This window comes from Anopheles funestus, chromosome 3RL, assembly GCF_943734845.2.
Source record: "Anopheles funestus chromosome 3RL, idAnoFuneDA-416_04, whole genome shotgun sequence".
NCBI classification, from domain to species: domain Eukaryota; kingdom Metazoa; phylum Arthropoda; class Insecta; order Diptera; family Culicidae; genus Anopheles; species Anopheles funestus.
Window position 1 is genome coordinate 75,958,479 of NC_064599.1, and position 21,972 is coordinate 75,980,450.

A 21,972-nucleotide genomic window follows, 5' to 3' on the forward strand; every position below is an offset into this window, starting at 1 on the left:
TTTTTGTTCGACTGATTTTCCTACTATACGATTATCTGCATCTTTTAAAATACTAATTCAAGACTGTTTTCTAGCTTGAAGAAATACTTACGCTGCAATTACTATTTTACACAATTGGTTAGAAATTCTTCGGTTCTTCTTCTTCTTATGGGTCACTTCAACTTCAAGAGCGGTTGGTCTTGAGAAATGGTCTACCATTTCCGGCTTTTTTTTAAGTTTATTTACGCAGCAACAGGAATCTAAAATAACTATGAGCATAATTACTGCTTATAATGGGTTTGATGCTAAAACAAGCTAGTTTTTTTTTTACCAAACATTTTTTCTATAAACAAACAAAATATTTTAAACATTATAAAATGATTGACATATTGGATTGGAGCTTCCATGAATGTACACCACTGTACATCCAATCACATGTAAGCTCATTAGTTTCAATGGATATGACAGTTCGTATGAATGTTCATAGGCGCACAATTACAACGTTGGTTTGATGATGTATACTCAGAATGTTCATATTCCACATTTGAGATGAAAAGCACTTCATGGTGAAATGGTGAAGCATTCCAACTAATATGCTCTTGTCGTTTCATCTGTTGCGCACTGTTACGATACGATATGAAGCGATATGACAGCAGGGAAATGAAAATAGAAAACAAATATTAGAACACAAATGGTACAAACAGGAAAAAAAAGTAAAGCGAACAATTCTGTGTCGCGTAACGTCAGTTGCTTTGAAACAATCGGGACATGATAAGGGCCCTCGTTCCTGTTTGCCCGGGTGCGTCACGTCGTACCAATCGCACCGATAGACCGTTTCAATTTCCGATACTTTGTGATTGGACGCATCAAACAAGTGCTGCGTACATGGCCCTCCGGTACACATTGTCGGTAGGATGTTGTGTCATCAGGTAGAACCGATACCCGATGCTGATGAGTACGATAGAAGATATGCATCTTCTGGCTGTTGTGTCTGGTCAGGAACGTGCTGTCGATATGATCGATCGTACTACAATCATTCGAATGCGGATGAGAGTGTATGAAACTGGGTTTGAAAATAGAGATTTTAATAGATCAAAAGAAGTGAAAGAATTACGCATAAAACGAGACCAAAAACAAGAATAGAAATAATTGGGTACGGGTTTTGGAACTCAAGACAAAGATTTGGAACACAGTTTAAAGCAGAAAATATCAACTTTTTGTTCTTGTGTATAGTTAAGTTTAAACCAACAGAACTCTAGAATATTCTAAAGCTGTTTATCAACACTTGTGAATTGTTTTAGAACTTTATTTTTTTCAAATGCCCATAGAACAATCCACGCTCTTCCGGTGACTTAAAGATGATCGTAAAATTGTACAACTACGTGATGAAATTCAACCATCTCGAACGTGAGTACAACGGACGCAAAAAGGCCGGCCCTGCGTAGGGTTGCTGCACCACATCAAAAGGCAGAATTTTCGGCTAACTTGTATACCAAAAGTTTAGATTGCTCTCCGTACGTGGAACCGTTGCGTCTTCAAAGCATAGCAAGAAGACAAAAAAAAATATTAAAGAAACGGTTCCATTTCGTGGTTTTTGTTGTGCTGCTGTGGCGTTAGTCACCGTTTGCCGCAGCGTTACCTCGCGTGCGTTCAAATAAATGGCTGTAAAAGTTTATGATACGGACAATTGATGTGTTCTTTCGCCAGCCGAAGAGAGAGAGAGAGAGCGAGAGAAGGTCGATCATTGTGGTTTTGTTCGTATATTTTCTAAACGCATCATAGGAATCGGCACCGGGTCTCCTGGAGTAAGCCTTTTGATGCTGTTTTATTGTTGTTGCAATTGGAAGTGAATCACGCGGAGGCTGAAGATGTTTGGTTTTGGTTTTTAATTTCCGCATTTTATTTCTCACTTCAGCGGGTTTTTAATTTTTGTTTTGGAAGATTTTACAACCGCCAGCGAGTGAGGTCGGGTATGGTTAAGCTTCACCAAAATCGACTCCCACACCGTGGCCCGTCGGTGAACATTAATGTAATGATACTGCGGTGGTTTTCGTTTATTAATTATGGGAAGGCGAAAGGGTTTTTCGGCAAGCGAACAACGCAAGTCTTTGCTCTGGTATTGGTTGATGGTTTCTTGCATTCGGAAGACAATGAAAGTCATAAAGCGTTGTCGGTGTGTTAACGGCAGCCAAATCCCGTAGGGCTGATCCATCTACTAATGGTAGCAGTTGCGAGTAGATAGATGGATGAGAGTGGTGACTGGCTTTACCGTCAACTGAGGGCAATGGATTTGTCGTATAACTGCCATTAATTGTCTGCTGTTTTGAAGTTTGAAGGGTGATAATTAAATTATCATTGTTCCCACGGTAACAGGTTGCAGTGTTCATTTTATGTTTCGATTTAGCTGGAAATTGTGCGGCTGATTTTTGTTTTATGGATGATTTCGTCTCTCTCTGTGATGATGGAATAGATTTTTCTTTTATTATATTCTTGAAATAAAAATAATGTTATATTTAGTTTTTGTCAATTAATGTTAAGCTATAATAATTCAGTTTCACAATTATATTGTCTGTTTATTTACGTTTTCTATAAACTATAAAAATACATTGCGGCACATCCCTTTTTGTTGATAAAAAAAGATGATTGATGAAAAGATGAAAGATTTTTTGCTGTCACCGATTTTGCAGTTGATATGTCAAATCGCCTTTGGAACTGTCATTTCCAAACGCCACGGATAATCCAAATCTCTGCTTAATGTCACCCGCATAATCGGAATTTCACTGTATTAGTATCAATTATGATTTCAATTTTATATTTTTATTTCTATATCATAAGAACTTTGAAAATAACACAAAACTTGGCCAATACTCATTAAATCGCTGTTAATAATTATATGTACTTTCCATTTGCGATTGAGGTACGTTATCAGTAATAAATGTTTCTAGCAGTTCAAAGTTCCATACTGGCTGTCGTTTCATCTTTCCTTTTTTCCCCCCGATAAGAATGTTTCGTAGTGAAATAAAGAGAGTGAGGCAGATTTAAAACTAAACCTTTCAACGGTCGAGATAACCTTTCGATCCATTAGGCACATTGGAACACACACACACGCATATGGTGCGTGTGGGTGAAACCAATGTTCCCGACCGTTTACATATTGGGTCGTTTGTAAAATTTTCAATTACCGAACCATTACCACACCCGGGGGCCAGTGTGCGAGAATCGGTCGGCATGCAATTAACTGAGAGTCAACAACACAGATTAGTGGCACACACAGGCTCGTGGTGCGTATGCTTATCCAAATGATGCGAGCAGAGTTGAACGAGTTTATGCAAATTTTACAACCCTAATTATCACTCCGCCAAGGCGGTTGGGAAGAAAACACTATCGCCTCCCAAAACATAGTCCTGACGACTCTCGCCAAACCAACATGATCTCGGGGTTGCGCATGAGCCAAAGGAGCATAATGGGAAAGTGGATATTTTTTTGGTTGGTTGGTTCGAGTTAAAAGCAGCGTCGCAATTGCATAAACATGCAAAACGAATATCCATCGAAGCGTTTGGAGCTTGCAATGGACATTATAATTAGTTTGCTTGTACTCGGAAGCATGGCGCACATGTTGATTAGAAATATGCTTCGTAATCGTGTGCAGAAACACGTTCTGCGTTTTTTTTTTGTCGCCTAGACATAGGGAAATGAGAATAATTGCATAACGAAAAAAAAGGATCAGCGTTTAGTCGTTTTACGTGTCCTAAATAAAATTGGATTTTTTCTAATCATTTTCTTTTTCTGTGTTTCATTTTAGGTAAGTCCGGGGTGAGAAGCGTTTAATGCGGCTATTGCTAACTCCGGGATCAAATCGATCTTCTGGTAGCAAATGGAATGGAAACGAGGAGTGAGAGAATGTCAACTGTACCACATCATTCGATGGTTCTGTATCCCCGGAGAAATGAACGGCAGAATGTAGAATTGCATCACTTGTCCGTTCGATGTTTAACATTAATTTACGAGCTCCCGGTGTATGGTACACGAAATTGGGTCACTGGTCGATACATCGTGTTAGTTGAACATAGTTTCGCGAGTAAAAAAAAAGTGGTTCTAGTCTGTCACGATCCTAGAGTCTCAACTCCATTCGCGCGTAAGTTGCCCCCACGATTTGACCAATGATCGGGCCAGCGGAAGGTGAAGTTATTAAAAACCGCGGCCCTATACAAAGCTATCGATCGGCGATTGAAGGGTGCACTTAATTGGCCATTTAAAAATGGTGCAAAAATTCGCTGCATAATTGGCAGCATGTGTGTAAAATTTTAGTTGTATTCACGGCATTTGAACACCACCCAGTGGATGTTGTTGAAAGCAATCTGCCAACTTCCCACGCCATAAAGCGCTAAGAAACCTGAAATAAATCTAGCAGTGGTACTGAGAGTGGGCTTTGATTCGCTGTCGTCGGGCTAGTAATTAACTGTGCTTACCTTGGTTTGGATGCTTTAGGCGAGCTGTAAATCTTGAAGCACTTTAAGTGGCAAAAGCAATAAGTAGTTTACGCACAGCTGCATTTTACTATCATTCCAACCAAATGTATTTCGGAGAGCAACTTGTTTGCGAAAGTTGTTTGATTAGGTGAAAAGAACTCGATACAAATTAGTCTTATCGAAAGTGGTTGCGTGGTACCTCAATAGAGGTGTAGCTCTGTGTGCAAAGAAGTAGGACATAATGACACTTTAGTGAAAAGTAGTTTTCCTGGATCGCTTTTTGTAAAGCATCAAAGAGGGGTGCTAAAGAGTATCTTTTGCAAGAGAGTTACTGAAAGAGATACTGTTTAATTACTATGAAATTAGTTCCGGGATGTTCCGGGAGTTATATCGTTAATTGGACTGAGAGGGACGGTTTGTTGACATACAAAGAATATGAAATTTTATCCGCCTCCTAAAGATTTAGGCGAGTTTGTACATTAGGTTTCCGCAAAAGGAATGTTTTGAAGTCAAAATGACACATTAAGAATTTTAATTGGAATCTTTCCTTGTTTTCAAATCAATGTCAAATCACATTTATTGACAGCTTTCTTGTATGGCGAATATCTCCGCAGAGAAAGTTTTGAATAAAATCAATTACCATTTGAATAAGTTCTAATATAATGCGGACAAATATTCATATCTGCTTCTACATAATCATCTTGAAAACTTGAAAAAAGTTTCAAAATGGTTTCAACATTCGTACTTGAACTCGAAAGATGTTATATTACTATCAGAGTATTGGGGTATTCCTTCAAAAAGTACTCAGTACCTTAATTACGATGCATAAATGAATCATCCAATTCGCCTATCATGTTATTCCCAGTAAGATGAGGACGCATTGAAACCAATTAGAAGCATATCACGCATTATGTTTCCAACTAATCTAAAGCAAATGCCCGTTTCCGGAAATCGTTGAACGTAATGAAGATTTTAACCGGTGCCATAAGCTCGCCCAAATATCTTCCTTCTCACCGAATGAAGTTATTATATCGACATCGTCGAATTATCGTCGCTGAAATAATTCATCTTCACCATGGTGGTGGCGCTGGCACGCTAAATTGTTTCGCCACGGGGAATGGTTCTCCCGAACGCGCATAGCTTATGTGCGCCCGCTGTCCGCTGACGAATGGTGAGCGGTTTTGCTTCGGAGTTGCAGCACCAGCATCTCAAGATTCCCTATGGGCTTTTGAGGAAGAAATTCATCACAAATATTCGTTTGATTCGTGCCGATGCCGGCCCCCATGTCTCGCATGCCTACAGCGGTGAGCTTTTGATGGTTGTCGTTTTGATGACAAAGTTGTTGTTTGGGTTGAGAGTTTTCTCTGCTCTGCTGTTACGGCAGAAGTTACGCTTCGCGCGTTGATGGAGCTTCATTTTATGGCGCGAGATACGTGAGCGTTCTTAAAGGCTTAGACGAGCAAAGGTTCGTTGGAACGCAATCGTCCCAGTGAACCGTGTGAAGGGTTGCACTGAATGGTGACGTAATTATGAGCTAATTGTTCAGCATCACGGTGAGTCGTGATATTGGACGATGAGAAACTGATGTGTGGTTGTTCTAGATTTTCTATCATCCTGTCCGGAACGTGGTTGTCCATTTCCTTGAAGTTTTTTTTCACACCGAAGTCTTTGGTGTCTGCTCGTACTTGTGTATGTTACATTTTTTGCTTATTTACACTCTTCACGAGCGTAGCTTAATGTTGGTGGAGATTGTAATTTTCTTGGTTTTTTCCCCAATTGTTTCTTTAGTTGTTTTACTTCCTGTATGTAATGGCGGCACCTAGAGGTTGCCTGGTTTCCTGGCTCTAAGTACAAACTTTCTCGGTAAACAAACTCGCCCACGGCTGACTGGAGAATACAATCAAATAAATGATCAAATTTCTGGACCGGACAGCCAACATAACCCTTTGGAAAATCGCAGCAAAACAACCCTTACCGACTATGTGTTTCTTGGAACGCCACAATATGAAGGAAACCTCGCGGCAGCAGGTTCGTTTTGCCGTTGATGATGATGAGATGTTAACGACACCCAGCACTAATCGGTTAATGCGATAAGTACGGTGTGGAGCGATGCAACCTTCTTACACCGCCCGCACACCGTCCGAGAATGGTCCAGAGCTACCCGCCAGGGAATTAGTTTCGTATCGCCTTTAAATTTGGGTCGAGCTTTTTCTATTTTCTCGCTTACGGTGGGAGGCGAACACACCAGGAAACAGATACAGGTCATTTACAAGGGCCATTAGATGGGACGTTCTCATTGAAAGCGTTTCTCAATGCTTCGGTGCACTTGAGGAGGCAAAACAAAAGTAGGAATGCGTCCAGGAACAGCAAAAAACGAGAAAAAAAAATTACATGAAAACGACCCCATCCTGATAGATCATGCAGCAGGTCGGTGGACGCGGTTCGTGAATCGGTCGCTAAGACAGTTCAAAACGACCGATAATGAGCGGTTTGTTGCCGGACGAAACTATTTGTCGGAAAAGTTATGAGGTCGTGGGGTTTTGCGATGGCCCGCCGAGAAAACCGTACACAACAGTTTGACGAAGGGAATGTGTTTTGGTTGATGATAAATGTTCACAATCGGACGCGGAAAGAAAAGGTTTAGTGGTAGTTTTGTAAACCACATCGTTTAGATTGTTTGAAGGAGTGTTTTCAATCAGCCTTTTCCTGCTCTGTTGATGGTGGCTAGGTATTTGACCTTTTCGTTGGTCATTTTTCTTTTGTTCGCTTCATCGCGCGAATGGGTAATGATCGAGGTGGAACATACATTTAGTGATTATGAAATGTTACATGAAAGAGTTCGTGTTGTTTTTCTTGGTTTTAAATTACGAAAATGGTTGGTCAAATATATATTTTTTATTAAAGCAACTTACAATTGGAGACTGATCTGGTTAAACAAATTCACTGGTGCCTCCAGATTAAACTCCAAAATTAAACTCCAGATAAATTTCTCGAAGCAATTATTTTTCTTGTTACGTATTTACATTGAAATAAATAAGTATTATTATGGCTACTTTACTATGGCTACACTAATTGAGCTACTGATACTCAAGATGCATTAGTGACTTACTGTGTACTACTGAGAACTTGGATCTACTATAGCGCCTTCCATTTCAAAACGAATGCATCCTAGCTGCAGACGATTCCTGGAGATGGAGCTTCTTCTTAGTCTGTACTAGTTGTCATCGCTCGTCATGTCTACTACTGAGAACTTGGATCTGCTATAGTGCCTTCTATTTCAAAACGAATGCATCCTAGCTGCAGACGATTCCTGGAGATGGGACTTTTTCTTAGTCTGTACTAGTTGTCATCACTCGTCATATCTACTACTGAGAACTTGGATTTATTACAGTGTCTTCCTTTGCAACATTAATGTATCGTAGATGCAGACGACTCCTGATGATGGGAATTGTTTCTTAAATATTGTGCCAAGTGTCATGGTTCATCAGGACAAGAAGCGCAGACATTCTAAAAAGATCGTTGTCGTTATTTATTACGTCCGGCCACTCTGGACACTGTTAATCCCTGATGACCCTTGAGGATCTTGTCAATGACTCCACCTTCTTGAAATGATGAATAGTTCACATGGACACCTCTGGAAGAGTCCAAACAGCTTGTGGAGTTGCTTTATGCAATTTATTGTAACTTGTAGAGCTATACTAACTCTACAAGTTCCACAAGAACTTATAATCAGCAAACTATTTTAATCTACTAGTTTGCAGTTGTTTGTATGGTAAGACAATATAGTTAATGTATTTAAATTGCTACTACCGCCACAGTCCTCAATATGAGAATTGAAGTTAAATATTTACCTGAAAAGCTTGTTTGTAGGTTTAAGCTCATTTGTTAGCCCAGCTTCAAACTGTTTTATCGTTGAATCTATCTCAAACCAACGATTTAACGGTTATTCCAGTTTTGGAGATCAGATAAAACAAACTTCACTTGCCATAAGCGGAATTACATGTAGCCCAAACATCATGACTGCAAAGGTTCCCTGCCTAGGGCCTTAGTTTGGTAAGAAAAATGAAACATTAGCCCTTTATTCGGCACTGCAAGATGGATTTGTTTCATCAATGTATCTGATTATACCTGTCCACGACACAAAGTAAGCGTTACAGCTTTACTCCGGATACACGCAATTGGAAAACTTCCTTCGTATATGGATATCTCATCGCACCCGTGTAACGTTTCGTTTGGTGCTCCAAATAGTAATCCAAGTGTTGTCCACTTTAGGCGACAACTCCGCTACCATGCGTGGACAGTACCATTCTTGGTGTGGTGTACGTGGTGCACATTTGAGGTTAGGTTTTGCCGTGTCTAGTCTCCCAAAGGGTCTGGGTTTTACAAACCACGCTACTGTCGCGACCGTTTCGAAGTGGTTTGAATTTTTATCCGCCTGAGTGAGGTCGTTCGTTATACGCATGGATCGGATCAGGAGCCGGAGAAACTGTGAAACCCTTAACCGGTTGTGGTTAAAAATTATGGAATCCGTATTGCAGTGGCATTTTGTGAAAATTGCTAGAAAGAACGTAACAACAAGAAAAAAAACCGTTTTCCCAAAAGGGTAGCTCAGTTCGTCTGCTTTTTTTTGTTTGTTTGTTGGTTCCGTATAGGAATCTGTGCGGGTTCTTAACAACTGTTCCATATGCATCGAAAGGGCTCATCGGCATTGGGTGAGGGAACTCTCATGTTTGTGCAAATTTCATTAACATAACGATATTGGCGAGCGGTGTTGAATGCCGTCACTTCGTATGGTGAGCCTTCCCTGTTCCAGTGCCCAACCAGGGACAACAGGGTGCTCTCCTTCTTGGGGTCGATCGATCAACATTCTTCACACGCTTGACCGGGGCCAGCCAGCGTGTGTACTAGTCATCCTTTCGGGGACCCGCATCGAGTGTCCCCAAAGCGTGCCAATCCAATGATGAAGGATCGCCCAGCGTAAGGGCAAAACCTGAGCGGTGACACACGCCGCTAGAAGATTGAATTGAATAAGATTGAAGTTTGCATAAGAGGATGAAGCTGTGAGGATGGGTGCGGCGGACGAAATGGAAAAATATTTTAAGTGAACGATTGACCGGGATCTCAAGACGGGTTGCGCGCCTGGTGGTAAACGAAATGACAAGACCGAAGGAGAGGGAAAAAACCTCTTTTCCCGCGAGGCCTACAACCACAGAGGCGTACCACTCATGTGTCTATCTATATGCAAATAATCTGCTCCTAAGTGTATGCCACTTCTTGGTCGCACCGTGGCGCTCCGGCTGGTCGAAGGTTTATTTTTTTACTTCGTTCTCCTCACGCTCGGATGGTGTGCCGTGGCTCGTTGTTTCACTTTTTGCGTGGCCTCTGCATCTCATTATCTGTGGGCCTATTTAAACGAGATTGAGTATCGATCTTTTTACCCTGTTTTTTTACCACTGTGTGTGTAGCCCTGCAGCATGGAGCATGATTTGCCGCCAGTTTTCGCTGCCGGTATTTGACTGGGCATTATTTTGTTGTTTTGTTGCTTTTGTGCGTTTGCGTTTGCGGTTCGGTCATGAGCTGTCACTCAGGCACTCAGCAGTATCATCGTGGGCGTTGCCTGTACCTAGGTGGGGGGGAGATAAAGTCTTTTTCACCTGGGAAGGAAAAATTGGTGGTCGAGTTAATTCTACGCCCGAACTAAGGCTTTGTCGATATTGAGGAACGTTGGTTTCCGAGGAGTTTCTTTCTCAAAAAGGTAAATTGGGATGAGGCTAGGGGCGGTTGCTGGCCTAGTAGTCCAGGAAAAGCCTCTGAGGGCGTGGCAAATTGAAACGCATTTGCAAAAAGCTTGAAAATGTAGCCGTTTTCTCCTCTCAGGTAAATAGCGTTTAGTGCCGGATTTGGGCTATTTCGTATTACTGACATAGTTGAAGTGAATGTGCATCGTCACTAAGGTGGCCCACTTGAAGGAAGCGCCAGTCCAGTTAGTTTTCCATTAGAAACGTAGAACAAAAAAAAAACAAATGAGAATTAACCGCTATACCAAAGGCCCTGGCAGCGCACGTGGTGCGCACGTATGCATCCACAAAACGGCTTTTCTAAACATGATTTTTCTCCCTCTCAGTTTCCTCTCGAACTGAAGCTTGCATCTCGATTACCGGTTTGTAGTTTCCACGGCGTTGCTGATGATGGCGATATTGAGTGAATATTAATTGGCTTCTTACAGAAGTTCGTAAAGTGTGGCCAGGGAAAACCTCCGGTAAAGAACGGACCTAGTAACGGTGCTTGAAGAGGGCGCATTTTCCATTCTCTACCTTCATCCTGTCTTACTCGCACTCGCTCAATGCCCTAGAACACACTACGCCATACATTCAAACGTTGGTGTAGAATTTTTGCCCACTTTCGCTTGCGTGAAGCTAATTTCCTTTAATTACCGGTACGTGTTTTGGAGCACGCTGACGACTTGTTGGTCGCCTGAATCTGATCACAGCGGCACTGGCACTGTGGTTGGTTTTATTACTGTTGTGCTGATGGTGTGATTGTTATGGAGGAAATGTTAGTTTAGGGACCAATTTTTTTGGCAACTCCCAGACGTGCCCCGCTCTTATCCCGATGAAATGAACGACATTTTTAATGTGATTAATATGGTAAGCTTGTTTTACTGGTTGGTTAAGATTATGGGTTTTATTGAAGAGAGCGATAAAAAAACTGGAATGCAAAATCTAATTAACCGAGAGTGAGGTGTTGATTGAGATACAAATCGTATCTTTTGCAATTATCACATTGTTTCGAATCATTATTATGTTTTGGATATCAAAGGAATAATCAAACATAGAATTTCAAGGCGCTTATATGACTAATTGTGGTAATGAGTTTTTGTTTATCAGATTAAAACGAATTTCAATTAATTAAATTATTTAAATAGACATTAAAGGCTGAGATAGGCCTAACAGTCCGCTATCTTCATTATGCTTGACAATCGGCATGTTTTGACTTCCTTTAAAATATAATGGCTTCTGATGTTGGTGGTTTCTGATAACAATGTTTTCAGATAGAACAATGCTTGATGTACTCTGATTTGGGATTTCATTTAGAACAAGCAAAAAACCTGTACAATGAAGTCTTCCTTTTGTAATTATTAAATACAATGGAATTTGCACAAAAACCTCTCTTTTCGACTTCCCTGCGGCTACAGAAACCGATCATGAATTAAGCGAATACGTTACTATATTTTATTTTGCTAAATGCCAAAGTTTCCTGTGCGAAAATCTGCTACTTCCGCCATCACTTAGTATTATGCTTTTTGGCTTCTAAGAAAACCATTGTCGATCAAAAGACAAAAACCCCGCCTGAAAGCTGAGAACAGACATTCTCCCTCCGTTGAATGGAACAGATTTTTCGTTCTTGCGGCTGTTGAAGTCAATTTAAGCGTGTTTTTGAAAAGATGAATAAGCTTCGCATACTCTGTATGGAGGCTTTTCACTGTTCTGGTGAAAAATTCTGGCGAATGATGGTTGGTGAAATTTATTGCTTAGCCGCGCGCGGGTTGCCTTTGACTGTTCTTGGCAGCGTTTCATTCGCTGTTCATTTGCAAACAAGGAAGATCCGGCCGGTGTACCCGAATTGTGGGAGAATAAAAGAACGGATGCGGGGGACGCAAGGGAAATGATTTTTTTTTACTTCGCCGGGAACTCCGACAACTCCCACCCCCGTTTTTGGAAAGGGTGGGACTTTTAATTTGAAAATATTTATACTCACCGGGCAAGAGACACGGCCCAGGCATTGTTTTGGGGTTGCTTCGTGTGGGAGGGAGAAGAATACAACGCCGTTCTTTGCCGTTGCTTCCGGTTAGTCTAGCGTTTGCCTGGGGCTTATCGAACCGGTTGGGTCACAACCCCCAAAAAAACGACAATTTGAAGCAAAACTTTCGCAGAAAGAAAAGCCTCCCCCACAGTTCATTTTGAATCAATGGGGAAGTTTTTCTGATGAGTTGGTCGAAATTATTACGCCGAAAATCTTATCTCACTCACTCGGCACCTTAGCACCACCAACAAAAGCATAGAGAGAACATCTTCAGAGCGCAGTGCGAAAGTTGGCTTAGTTGTTTGGTGGGACCTTACCATGAGTCCCAGATGGTTTGTATTGGAATGCTTCGTGCACTCAAGTACTACGACCACAAGCAACATCACAACAGGAAGCTCTATGAATGTGGTGCTTTGATATTGTTTTTTCCCAATAGGAGTTCGTTAGATATAGGAATTTGGAGGGAGTATTTTTATGAAAAGATTTTTGCGGACAGCAAGCGGTTGGCAGCACAAAAGCTAGCGTACCCTCGGCAAGATAGAACTAGAATACAGCCGGGTGTGTGCTATGCTTGACTGTTACTACAGGGTCCGATACGAGAAGAAGATAAATTGGGAATGCTGTGAACGGTGAAAGAGTAATTAAATTTCAACGGTAAATATTGAATCAGGTTGAATGGCACCGAATGTAAACAAAAGGGAAATAAGTTCCTGACACTGATCAAAAGTTTTGAGGTACAGATAAACTTGGAGTAGCAAAATGAGAATAAACAAACGTGTTTTTTTGGATTTGTTTTGCTTTCCAATAATTGTACGTGTGCGACATAAAAATGCTTGATGGAATTGATACAAATAGTAACAAATTGGTATTTACTTGACTGCAAGCATTATTGTATTTCACAGGTGTAATTTAAGTTTGGCATTGGATAAAAGGTTGCAAAATAATGTCTTCACATTCTATCTCCAAAATTTGTAAATTAATAAATTGAATGTTTGAGAGCGGCTATAGCTATAATTGATTGTTGCAAATGTACTATAAGTAGTCCGTGACTATTTTAAAATTTGTTGGCTTTATAGTGTTTTTTTATTCATAAAGAACGGCCTGGCCGTTTGGCTGGCTTTATAGTGTTTTTATAGCACAAAATTTAAGCAAATAAATTGAAATTGGATTAAATATGTCGTCTCATTCAATCAAATCAAATTTTTCAAAATTTTACTGTCAACCCTTTAGACGACGATCAGAGAAGGAAGTTGATACTATAACTTTCAATTTGAATCGTAACTACACCGAGATTCGACTTATGCGGAAATGAGCGATACGCTTTTTTTTGGAAATTTCTGAGGTTTACTATAATAGTGTATGTAATAGTGTCAAAAAATGAGAATAACATTTTTTTTACCGTTGCTATAAAAATGCCCACAGAAGCGAGTCTATGAAACTGTTGCGGGAAACGTTTGTTTCTCAATCGCATGGATAAAGTGTCAAATCCATGCTTCGTTAACATTTGTGTTGCACGAAGAACAAATGGTTTCATGTCTAAATGTTGCCTCTTGTTGTAATGAAGTGTTGTAATGTTTGAAATTACTTTTGCTGCCAACTGTTGAAATAGGATGCTCTTTTCGTCTTGTAACATTTATTTGGCAATTGCTATTTTTTTATTATATGAAGATAAATAAAATTCATAATAAAGTTTGACCATAACGTATTCTTCTGTATTTGCCTAGATGCAAATTTTACTGATACAGTGGAACGCCGATTATCCGTGCTCATCGGGATAAGCGAATATCACGGATAATAGGCACAACTCTTTTTATTGATGAATATTAGTGTTTAGTGTGACGGGTGAACTTTTTTTACTATAGTAAGACGTTAATTTTCTTATTTGCACTTTACAAAATAAATCTGTTCTATTTGGTCGAACTTGAGCCATCATTTCCTATTGAGGCTTTTATTTCTTGCCATCACCGGTTTGCAGTTCATATGTCAATTTGCCTTTAGGACTGTCATTTCCGAGCTGCACGGATAGTGCGATAGCCGGATAAAAGGTATCGGGATAATCGACGCTCCACTGTACATACAATTTTTTTCTCCAAAAACTGACCATCTGTCAATTTGACATAAAACATGCCGTTTTACATGTTTATTTCTTATATTCATAGACCGCCTCAGTTTGTTTCCATTATTTTGTTAAGCTAACCAGATATCTGTTCATTTTTTTTTAAATAAAAAATCATATTTAATCTATAATAAGGTTTTTTATTTAATGTAATTTTATGTAGAACTATGTGAAAATTGTAACATTTTCTTCAATTCGATGAATATAATCGATAAATATTCCCTTTTTAAATACTTTTTAAAACGTAAATTTTTGCTCCATATTCCTGTACATATGCGAAAGAAAATAAAAAAAAAATCATGAAAGCAGCTAGCAGCTAGTTTCCTTTTTTAATTATTCACATTGTGCTTAAATATTTAAATATGGTATTTTATTGATCACTAGCAAGGTAGATAATTTGTCTTGCTTTATTTTAAAGTAGATTAATCTTATTCGGATTAAAAGCTTTAACCAGCACAATATTGCATTTGATATCATTAATTTTTTCATCACCCTGCTTGGCATGGGGTGAGAATCTATCGCAGAACACACGTAAGCGTTATTGCGTCGAAACTTATTAAGCTTCACTTATTTCCCTACACTCGAATCGGGATGAAACTGCATGAAATTGAAATTTTGCAAACGTTCGCTTCATGAACTCAATAAAACTTTGACCGGAAGACGCATAGGCACACGGGAAGGTGCATTTTACTCGTCGAGCGTCTAGATACTAGTACCAACTCGAAATGCAAAAAAACGGTTCCGAAAATTCCATCAAACCAATTCCATTCGATCGTAACCCCGTCACGGAACGAACGATACGACCGCTGCACACCGAATGCTGCTCCCATTTCATTAGCATTTTTACCCGTCCGTTTGGCGTTTCAGATTTTTTGCTGGTATGGGAAAAGGGTGCACGGAGTTTCGCAGCTTGCATAATCGGTAAACGATTCACGGAAAAGCTATTAGCGGATTGGAAAACAATTACAAATTATCCAGTCTCGTTGTGCAGTCGATTGGAAAATGTTTAGCGTTCGAGCGTGCTAGCAATGAACAAAAATACGATGATCAATCCATCGAACATTGCAAGAGGACGCTTGGATGGAGGAGTGCCCATTTTGCATCTGGTATGAATTCGACACCATCGATCGTCTTCAGCTTCCACTTTGGTGTGAATGTATGTGAGATGAAAACAGTACGCTGCTGGCACATTGAAGATTTGTTGGTCGAGAGTGCTCTTTCAATGTTACTAGTTGACAAGATACGTTCCTAATGTTGGTCCCGTGGCTGGCGTTGCAATCGAGAGTTGAGGTTTTGAGAGTGCTTACAATATACGCTAGAGAGCACGGTAGTGGGGGTCTTATAATTGCACTGTTAGCAAGGGTAATTAACAAGTCTCTACACTTGCAGGCCCGTTGAAGTGTGCACCGGAGTGTAATAAAGATATTAAGCCCCTCGTGTCCGTTTAAGATTGCAACGACTCATCCAGCGTGATTGAAGGAGCTTTGTGATTTTATGGCTTTACCAATCTTTTTCGGTGCTTTCGGTGAAGCTTTCACTTCATTCACAAAATGCCAATCTTGATGGTTTGAATCTGCCCTGTACTAATTAGCTTTTTTCTCATCTCATTCCATCAATAAATGAGTCGATCCTGAGCTGGCTGATTGATCGATTCGTTGAATGTTGGGAAGCGTTGAAAGATGCTGGAGGATAGCCGGACAGGTTTATCTTAGGCTCTGAATGTTGCCGCCACTTTGCCGATAGTTGAATCCGTGTGTACAGTTTATCGTCTAAAGATTTCCATTGTGGAGATCTTTGCAGAAATTCGAATACGCCCCGAAAAAATAAAGTTTCGTTGCTGTTGGACCCGAACTGCTTGGAACTGGGTCAGCACGTTGTGGGGGGGCACAGATGGTGCCGAGAGGGGCCCTGTACGGAATCGTTGCAAAGTCATTTGCTACGTGATGACAACCGTTTTATGGCTATAGATGTATCCTGCAGAGGAGTCGAGAAGCAACCTTTAACATTTGGGCCCATTTTTTTTTGTTGCTGCGATGTCTAATATTAATCGAAGTTGCGTGGAGAGTCAGACGGGTAAAAGCAGATCAAACTTTATGATGATGAATGTACATCCGATGATCGGTCTGCTCGGGTAATCACATGACGTAGCAAAGAGCAAACCGTAGCCGGCCCGATTGGTCGACACCCTGACCCCGTTAGAAGACGAGCGGCACATCACGAGCGTGTAATAAGGCTGAAGATTTGCTCGGCGAAGCAGCAATTCAGCAAACGAGATGTCGAAGTAAAACGAGATCGTTTCATCGTGTGTCTCGAGATTCGAAAACTGCCCCGTAAGCCCTGAGCTCTGCGGGTTTGTATTACTTTCCCCAAACCATGTACCGCGGAGCGTGTGTGTGTTTGGTCGTTAAGCGTTTGTAATGTGTAATAAATATGTCCTTTTTGCCTTTTCCCCAGCATCTCTGCATTGATCGGACCGGTTTTTTGATGACCTGCTTTGAGTTCTAGTGCAAAACGCATTTGACTTGTGCGAGTGCCGTGAATACCTCCTCAACATGGTGTGCACCTGGATGGGACTGGGTTTGTCCTGTTGGGTGGTGTAAACGTGCATGCCGATTTATGTTTTGCACTCGATTCCGCACTGCATGCAAATAATAATAAATCAAAACGTTGATGAAACGTAAGAGACCCATTTCTTGGACACACAGTGTCCCTTGACAGCGGGTATATGATGCCTATGGAGTGGGAGATTGGTGCAAACGTCTCTTACGCACTCTGCTGAACACGGTCCCGTCAAGATCGGTACCGGTTATCGGTTCAATTTCATCACCATGGTCTAATTTACTTGCATTCGTCCCGTATAACTGCGGATACACCTCGATATAGAGTGTTTGCTGATGAATCGGTACCACGACGACCCACATGCTGCGTTGTCAGTGGGAACGAACCGGAAAAAGATTAGTCCATCATGTATCCGACGTCTTGTTATGGTCGCTTGCGGGGCAACGTTACCATTGCAACTCGAAGAAGATTTATTGGACGTTCGATTAGAAGGGTACAAGGGTTTGTGTAGCTTGTTGAGCGATGTGTGCATACGTATAATATCATGTTGAGAGCCATTGCGCAGTTTTGAAACGGTTATTCTAACGAACTGCTTTTGATGTCGTTTTGAAAGGCTTTTTGGTGGTTACTTACCAGCGCTCCAAAGATTGTTGGTAGAAGAGTTGCCTAAGGGATATTGATTTAGATTAACTCGTGGCATTTCCTATCCAATCTTCAGGTTTGTTGCTCTTGGTGCGGGTGTTTGCCATTGTACCCTTTGAAGCTTAGGATTAATTCAAGCTTTTACGTCAAAACTGTTGGGTTTAAACGCACGCGCTATATTTTCGAGATCGCCTGTGGGCGCCGTGCTCAGCTAGTGGGAATAGTCCCACATAATATCGCCTCTTCCAAATTCTCTAACGCCATTCACAAAATTTCTCATCTCCCACGCAGTTGGAGTGATTTTTCACCAAATAATATTTGCATTAATGTTTTCCGTTTGTTTTTCTCGCTCGTTTGATTTTATTCCAGGTTACCAAGGATTGCGGTGCACCGTGCAATTCGATGTTCTTCTCGGAAAACGAGCGTACCGTACTGAAGTACTGGGTCGGTTCGTGGGCTGCCGTATGCGTTGCGAGCTGTTTGTTCACGGTAAGTACTTGAAGAGAGGGGGTTTTCGGGGAGGAAACGTACAGACGGTAGAGCGCTTGATGAACTTCATGAAGAGTTTTATAGCATGGAGTATAATACAATTACTAAGGTATATGAGTTTTGCGAAACGATCCATGACATGCTGTCGGAATTTGCGCTTTTTTTTTTTTTGGTGGAGTGGGATTGTGAAGAGAGAGGTGGTTTTGAGGAGATGGGAACTCAGCATCACGACGCCTGATGGTTGGAATAATGATGAACTCTCCTTCGGAGCGAAATGTGCCAACACGAATTAATAATTACTGAAGTTTTCCGCTGCCCGGCAAAGATAATGAAAATGATGCTTTTTGGCGTAAGTTTTCTGCTATATCTCGCTATGGTAGCGGAAAGTCGTGCATGTTCTATGCTCGGAATAGGAAGGTGGAACGGTGAAGCCTAGCTTTGGTATGGCTTCCCATGTTTGCCTAAACTCAACATTGATATTGGTCGGAATAGGTTGAAGTTTCTAGCGAGTTCTATATGAATCTATATAAATAAATCTGATAATTTTCAAATGACTTTCGGCTGGAGTCCATGTTAGCTTACTTTTACTGTGTGGTAGGAAGAGAAATTTATTTCATCTCATTAGGAAGAATAAATTCAAATAAATTATAAGGCATCATATCGACTGTTCCAGTTCTAATGCCAGTGGTTTAGTGCAGAAAATCTTTCGTGGAAAACCATTCCAGGTTGATATTCCCGGTTCCGGACGCAGCTCATCCACATTAACGGAATCCGCTCATCTAATACTCAACACTAAATTTGCTTCAGTGAGTCTACACTTCTAATTAGCGAAAATTAATTCACATCCGCCAATCGTGGCATGGAACGCAAAACATATCACACACAGCTCTGTCTGTCGGTTTTGTGGGCTGTTGTCATGCGACCGATGCTTTGTCCGGTGATCGGGTGTAGTTGGTGCATAATTCCTAAAACTTTGAACGATAGGTACTGGAATTATATCCACATCGTGACGGGTCAAGCGTAATTTCCAACAACATCCGTCTCGGTGCAGTGTTCAGTTACTAATTGAAAGCAAAAGAATAACCTCTTTCCGTGATTTTGTGGTTCACCACCGCAGGTGCATCAGATCTATGTTGCACCGGTCCAATCGGATGTCCATATTTTGATGCACACGTGGTATGCTCAGGTGGTGACTTTTCATACAGTTTGTGATAGTTATCCTCTTGAACACGTTTCGAGCCGGATGAGGATTCAGGCATGGAATTGACTCGACTGTTATTTTCGGGCCGGAAGTCACGTTTGCTGGACAAACGGTGCAAGGTGCATAGTAAATGCTTCACACTTTCCTGGTTAATGTAGAATCCGATGTGTGCAGTGAGAAGAAATGCAATTCTATTGATTTTTTCCTCCATCAGAGAGAGAGAGAGAGAAAGACAGCGACAGGGTTTGAATGCATTCTAAGCTGAATTATTTGCTTATCGTGATGGAAAGATGATATTGATTTTCCGTTCAATAAATGGAAAAGAGTTTTCTCTCGCAAGATTTTTCAATATTTTTTTGCAATTTCAATTCACTAAACCGACCGCTTTGTGAATGACGACTCCGGTTTATCAGCACATATTTTTATTAATAAAATGTCATGAATATGAAAGTGTGATCTGCTCACAAATTATATGGCAATTCATCATTTTCCAAGGACTCCGTGCACAAAAGCTAGAGGACCTGTCCAATGGGATAGTACTCTCTCGTGTGAGTACTCAAAGCAGGATGTCCGTTCCATTGTTCCGATGTGACCTTATTATTCGTGAAACTACGGATCATTTCTTTTCTACTTTTATCAGTTCCAGAAATGGGAAATGTTTCGTTCCTGATAGACAATGTCACTCCGAGAGCGATGAAGCAGCTCGTTCAATCATTTTTGTGTCATATTTGTTTGCTGCCCCGTAAACACATCAAGCAAATCAGGTCAGGACATCCTTGGTTCTCGGGAAAAGCGGTGTGCTGTTGTTCGGATAAAATTTTGAGAATCCGAAACGAATAGAGTTGAACGAAATCGAGTGCACTATTAATGCAACTGCCAACTCAATCACTTTCAACCTGATTTTCGATGAGTTTTTGGCATTGGTTCAATGCGCGGTGGGATTTTCTTCTTTTTCGGGAAATCTATCATCGCAAATCGGATGATGATTGTGTCCGCATTCCATTACCAATTGGATTCGTTGGAAGATGATGGAAATGTATGATGAAATATGTTGATGAATTATTGTCATATCTTTGCACAATCGGACGTATACCACTTAGCACATGTAAAAGGTGTAATTCCTCATCGAATATCTGTACTAAAACTACGACTTAAGAAATACGACTCAATAACTAATTAGGAAATTCTGACAAGTAAGAAGGCTGACAGATGAGGGCTGATTGCCGTAATGCTTAAATATATTAAAATTTACATGTCATCAATATACTTTACCGTGACCAAAAATTTCTTATAATTCTCTCCAAACAAACAGCAACGGTTGTTTGAACGTTTGCCAGTTCATTTTCAACATAACTGTCAACGTATAATCCTTTTTTCAAAATCAAGTTTGTTTTGACGTATAAATGAACACAAATGAATACCGTTGATGAATGCTACGAATTTTTACAGAGCGAAAAAAACTCAAACATATCTGATGGCGACACATGGCAAATTATAACATGTACATATTTTTCGAATTAATTTATTCAATCTCATTTCATGTATCATGACAGATGTTGATTTACCTTTAGTTTTATTTTGGATTTTTTTTTATATTTGATAAATATCCCTCTATGTTTTTGCGTTCATTTAATATCGGCTTTCATGGATCCCATTCAACAAGCAATTCGCATACGTTCCCGCGTTCCACAACTCATCAGACACACCTAGTAGCATTTCTTTTGCCGACAAAATAAAAGTCACCATCTTTCAACCGGCGTAACAATCGTTCTAAATTGGCAAACTTTTGCCAGCTGCAAAGCTGTCATTTGAAGTGACAGCAATGAGAGGCGCTTCTTCTCTTTCTTACCTCATTTTACAACTCAAACCGCTTCTCCAGGTGCATAATCAGCAGCCTAATGTCGCCTACCATTTGCATTCTGGTTTGTTTTCCGTTTTTTTCGTTGTGTGTTCATCGCGAAATCTTTTGCCGCCGCTGACAGCACAAGGAATGCAACGGGAGATTTATTGCTCTCTAACGCGGTGTTGGGAAATGTTGTGATTTTTCTGGTTGTTTTTTTAGCATCCCTCAACCTAAGGAAACGAATTTTTCCACTGAAACAAAGATTGGTACGCGCGCTCGCGCGTGTGTAATGACTGGTGGCGGAAGCGTTTGGAGTTTGCAGCCATTTTCTCGTGTTTGTTTTATTTGTATATTTGGTTTGAACTGTTTGTTTTTTTTTCTTTTATTTTGTGCCGCTTCCTTTTAAAATGCATCTCGTTTCAGTGCAGCAAGTGGCTTATTTGCATGGTTTGCACTGATTTTTGTATGCCGGGTTTGCGTTTGTTCAGGGTGCAATTTGTGCATGCCGATTTTTGCCAACGATTGCAAGATGTCACCTACTGTGCCGCAAACGTGAAATCGGGAAGAACGCGAAATGCCGGCAAAGAATTTGTGGTGGGTTTTTTTTTTGTTTACCCATTCGCCAAGAAAAAAAACCCCTGGATCGTAGGACTGTTTTTTTAAAGTCCTCTCTTCAATCCGTTTAGCTTTTCCCTCCGGGGAAGTGAACCGCTGTCCGCCGAAGCGATGTTTACTTCACTTTCATCATGGCAGTTGTTCAAACAATCGCAAAATGCACCTCGATGCAGCTGTGCAGCACATTTCACTGCGGTTGGAGGCGAATCCGTCTTCGGGCTTTTTGCGAGCTCTGGTCGACATGGTAAGCAATAAA

At 40.7% G+C, this 21,972-nt stretch overlaps 1 protein-coding gene and 1 long non-coding RNA gene across 7 annotated transcripts in view; one reads left to right on the forward strand and one right to left on the reverse strand.

Moving 5' to 3' along the window:
• The window catches only part of LOC125767122 (uncharacterized), a 241,659-nt gene that overhangs the window by 47,524 nt on the left and 172,163 nt on the right, over positions 1-21,972 (reverse strand). The gene's annotated exons all lie outside the window — the stretch shown is intronic.
• The window catches only part of LOC125767009 (frizzled), a 217,286-nt gene that overhangs the window by 26,844 nt on the left and 168,470 nt on the right, over positions 1-21,972 (forward strand). For all 6 annotated transcript variants that reach the window (XR_007418717.1, XM_049433215.1, XM_049433216.1 and 3 more), the window contains exon 2: positions 17,938-18,057. Coding sequence is in view for 5 of the 6 variants with exons in the window: in XM_049433215.1 (XP_049289172.1) it covers positions 17,938-18,057 (120 nt within the window). In the remaining variant the exon portion in view is untranslated. The remainder of the gene's footprint in view (positions 1-17,937; positions 18,058-21,972) is intronic.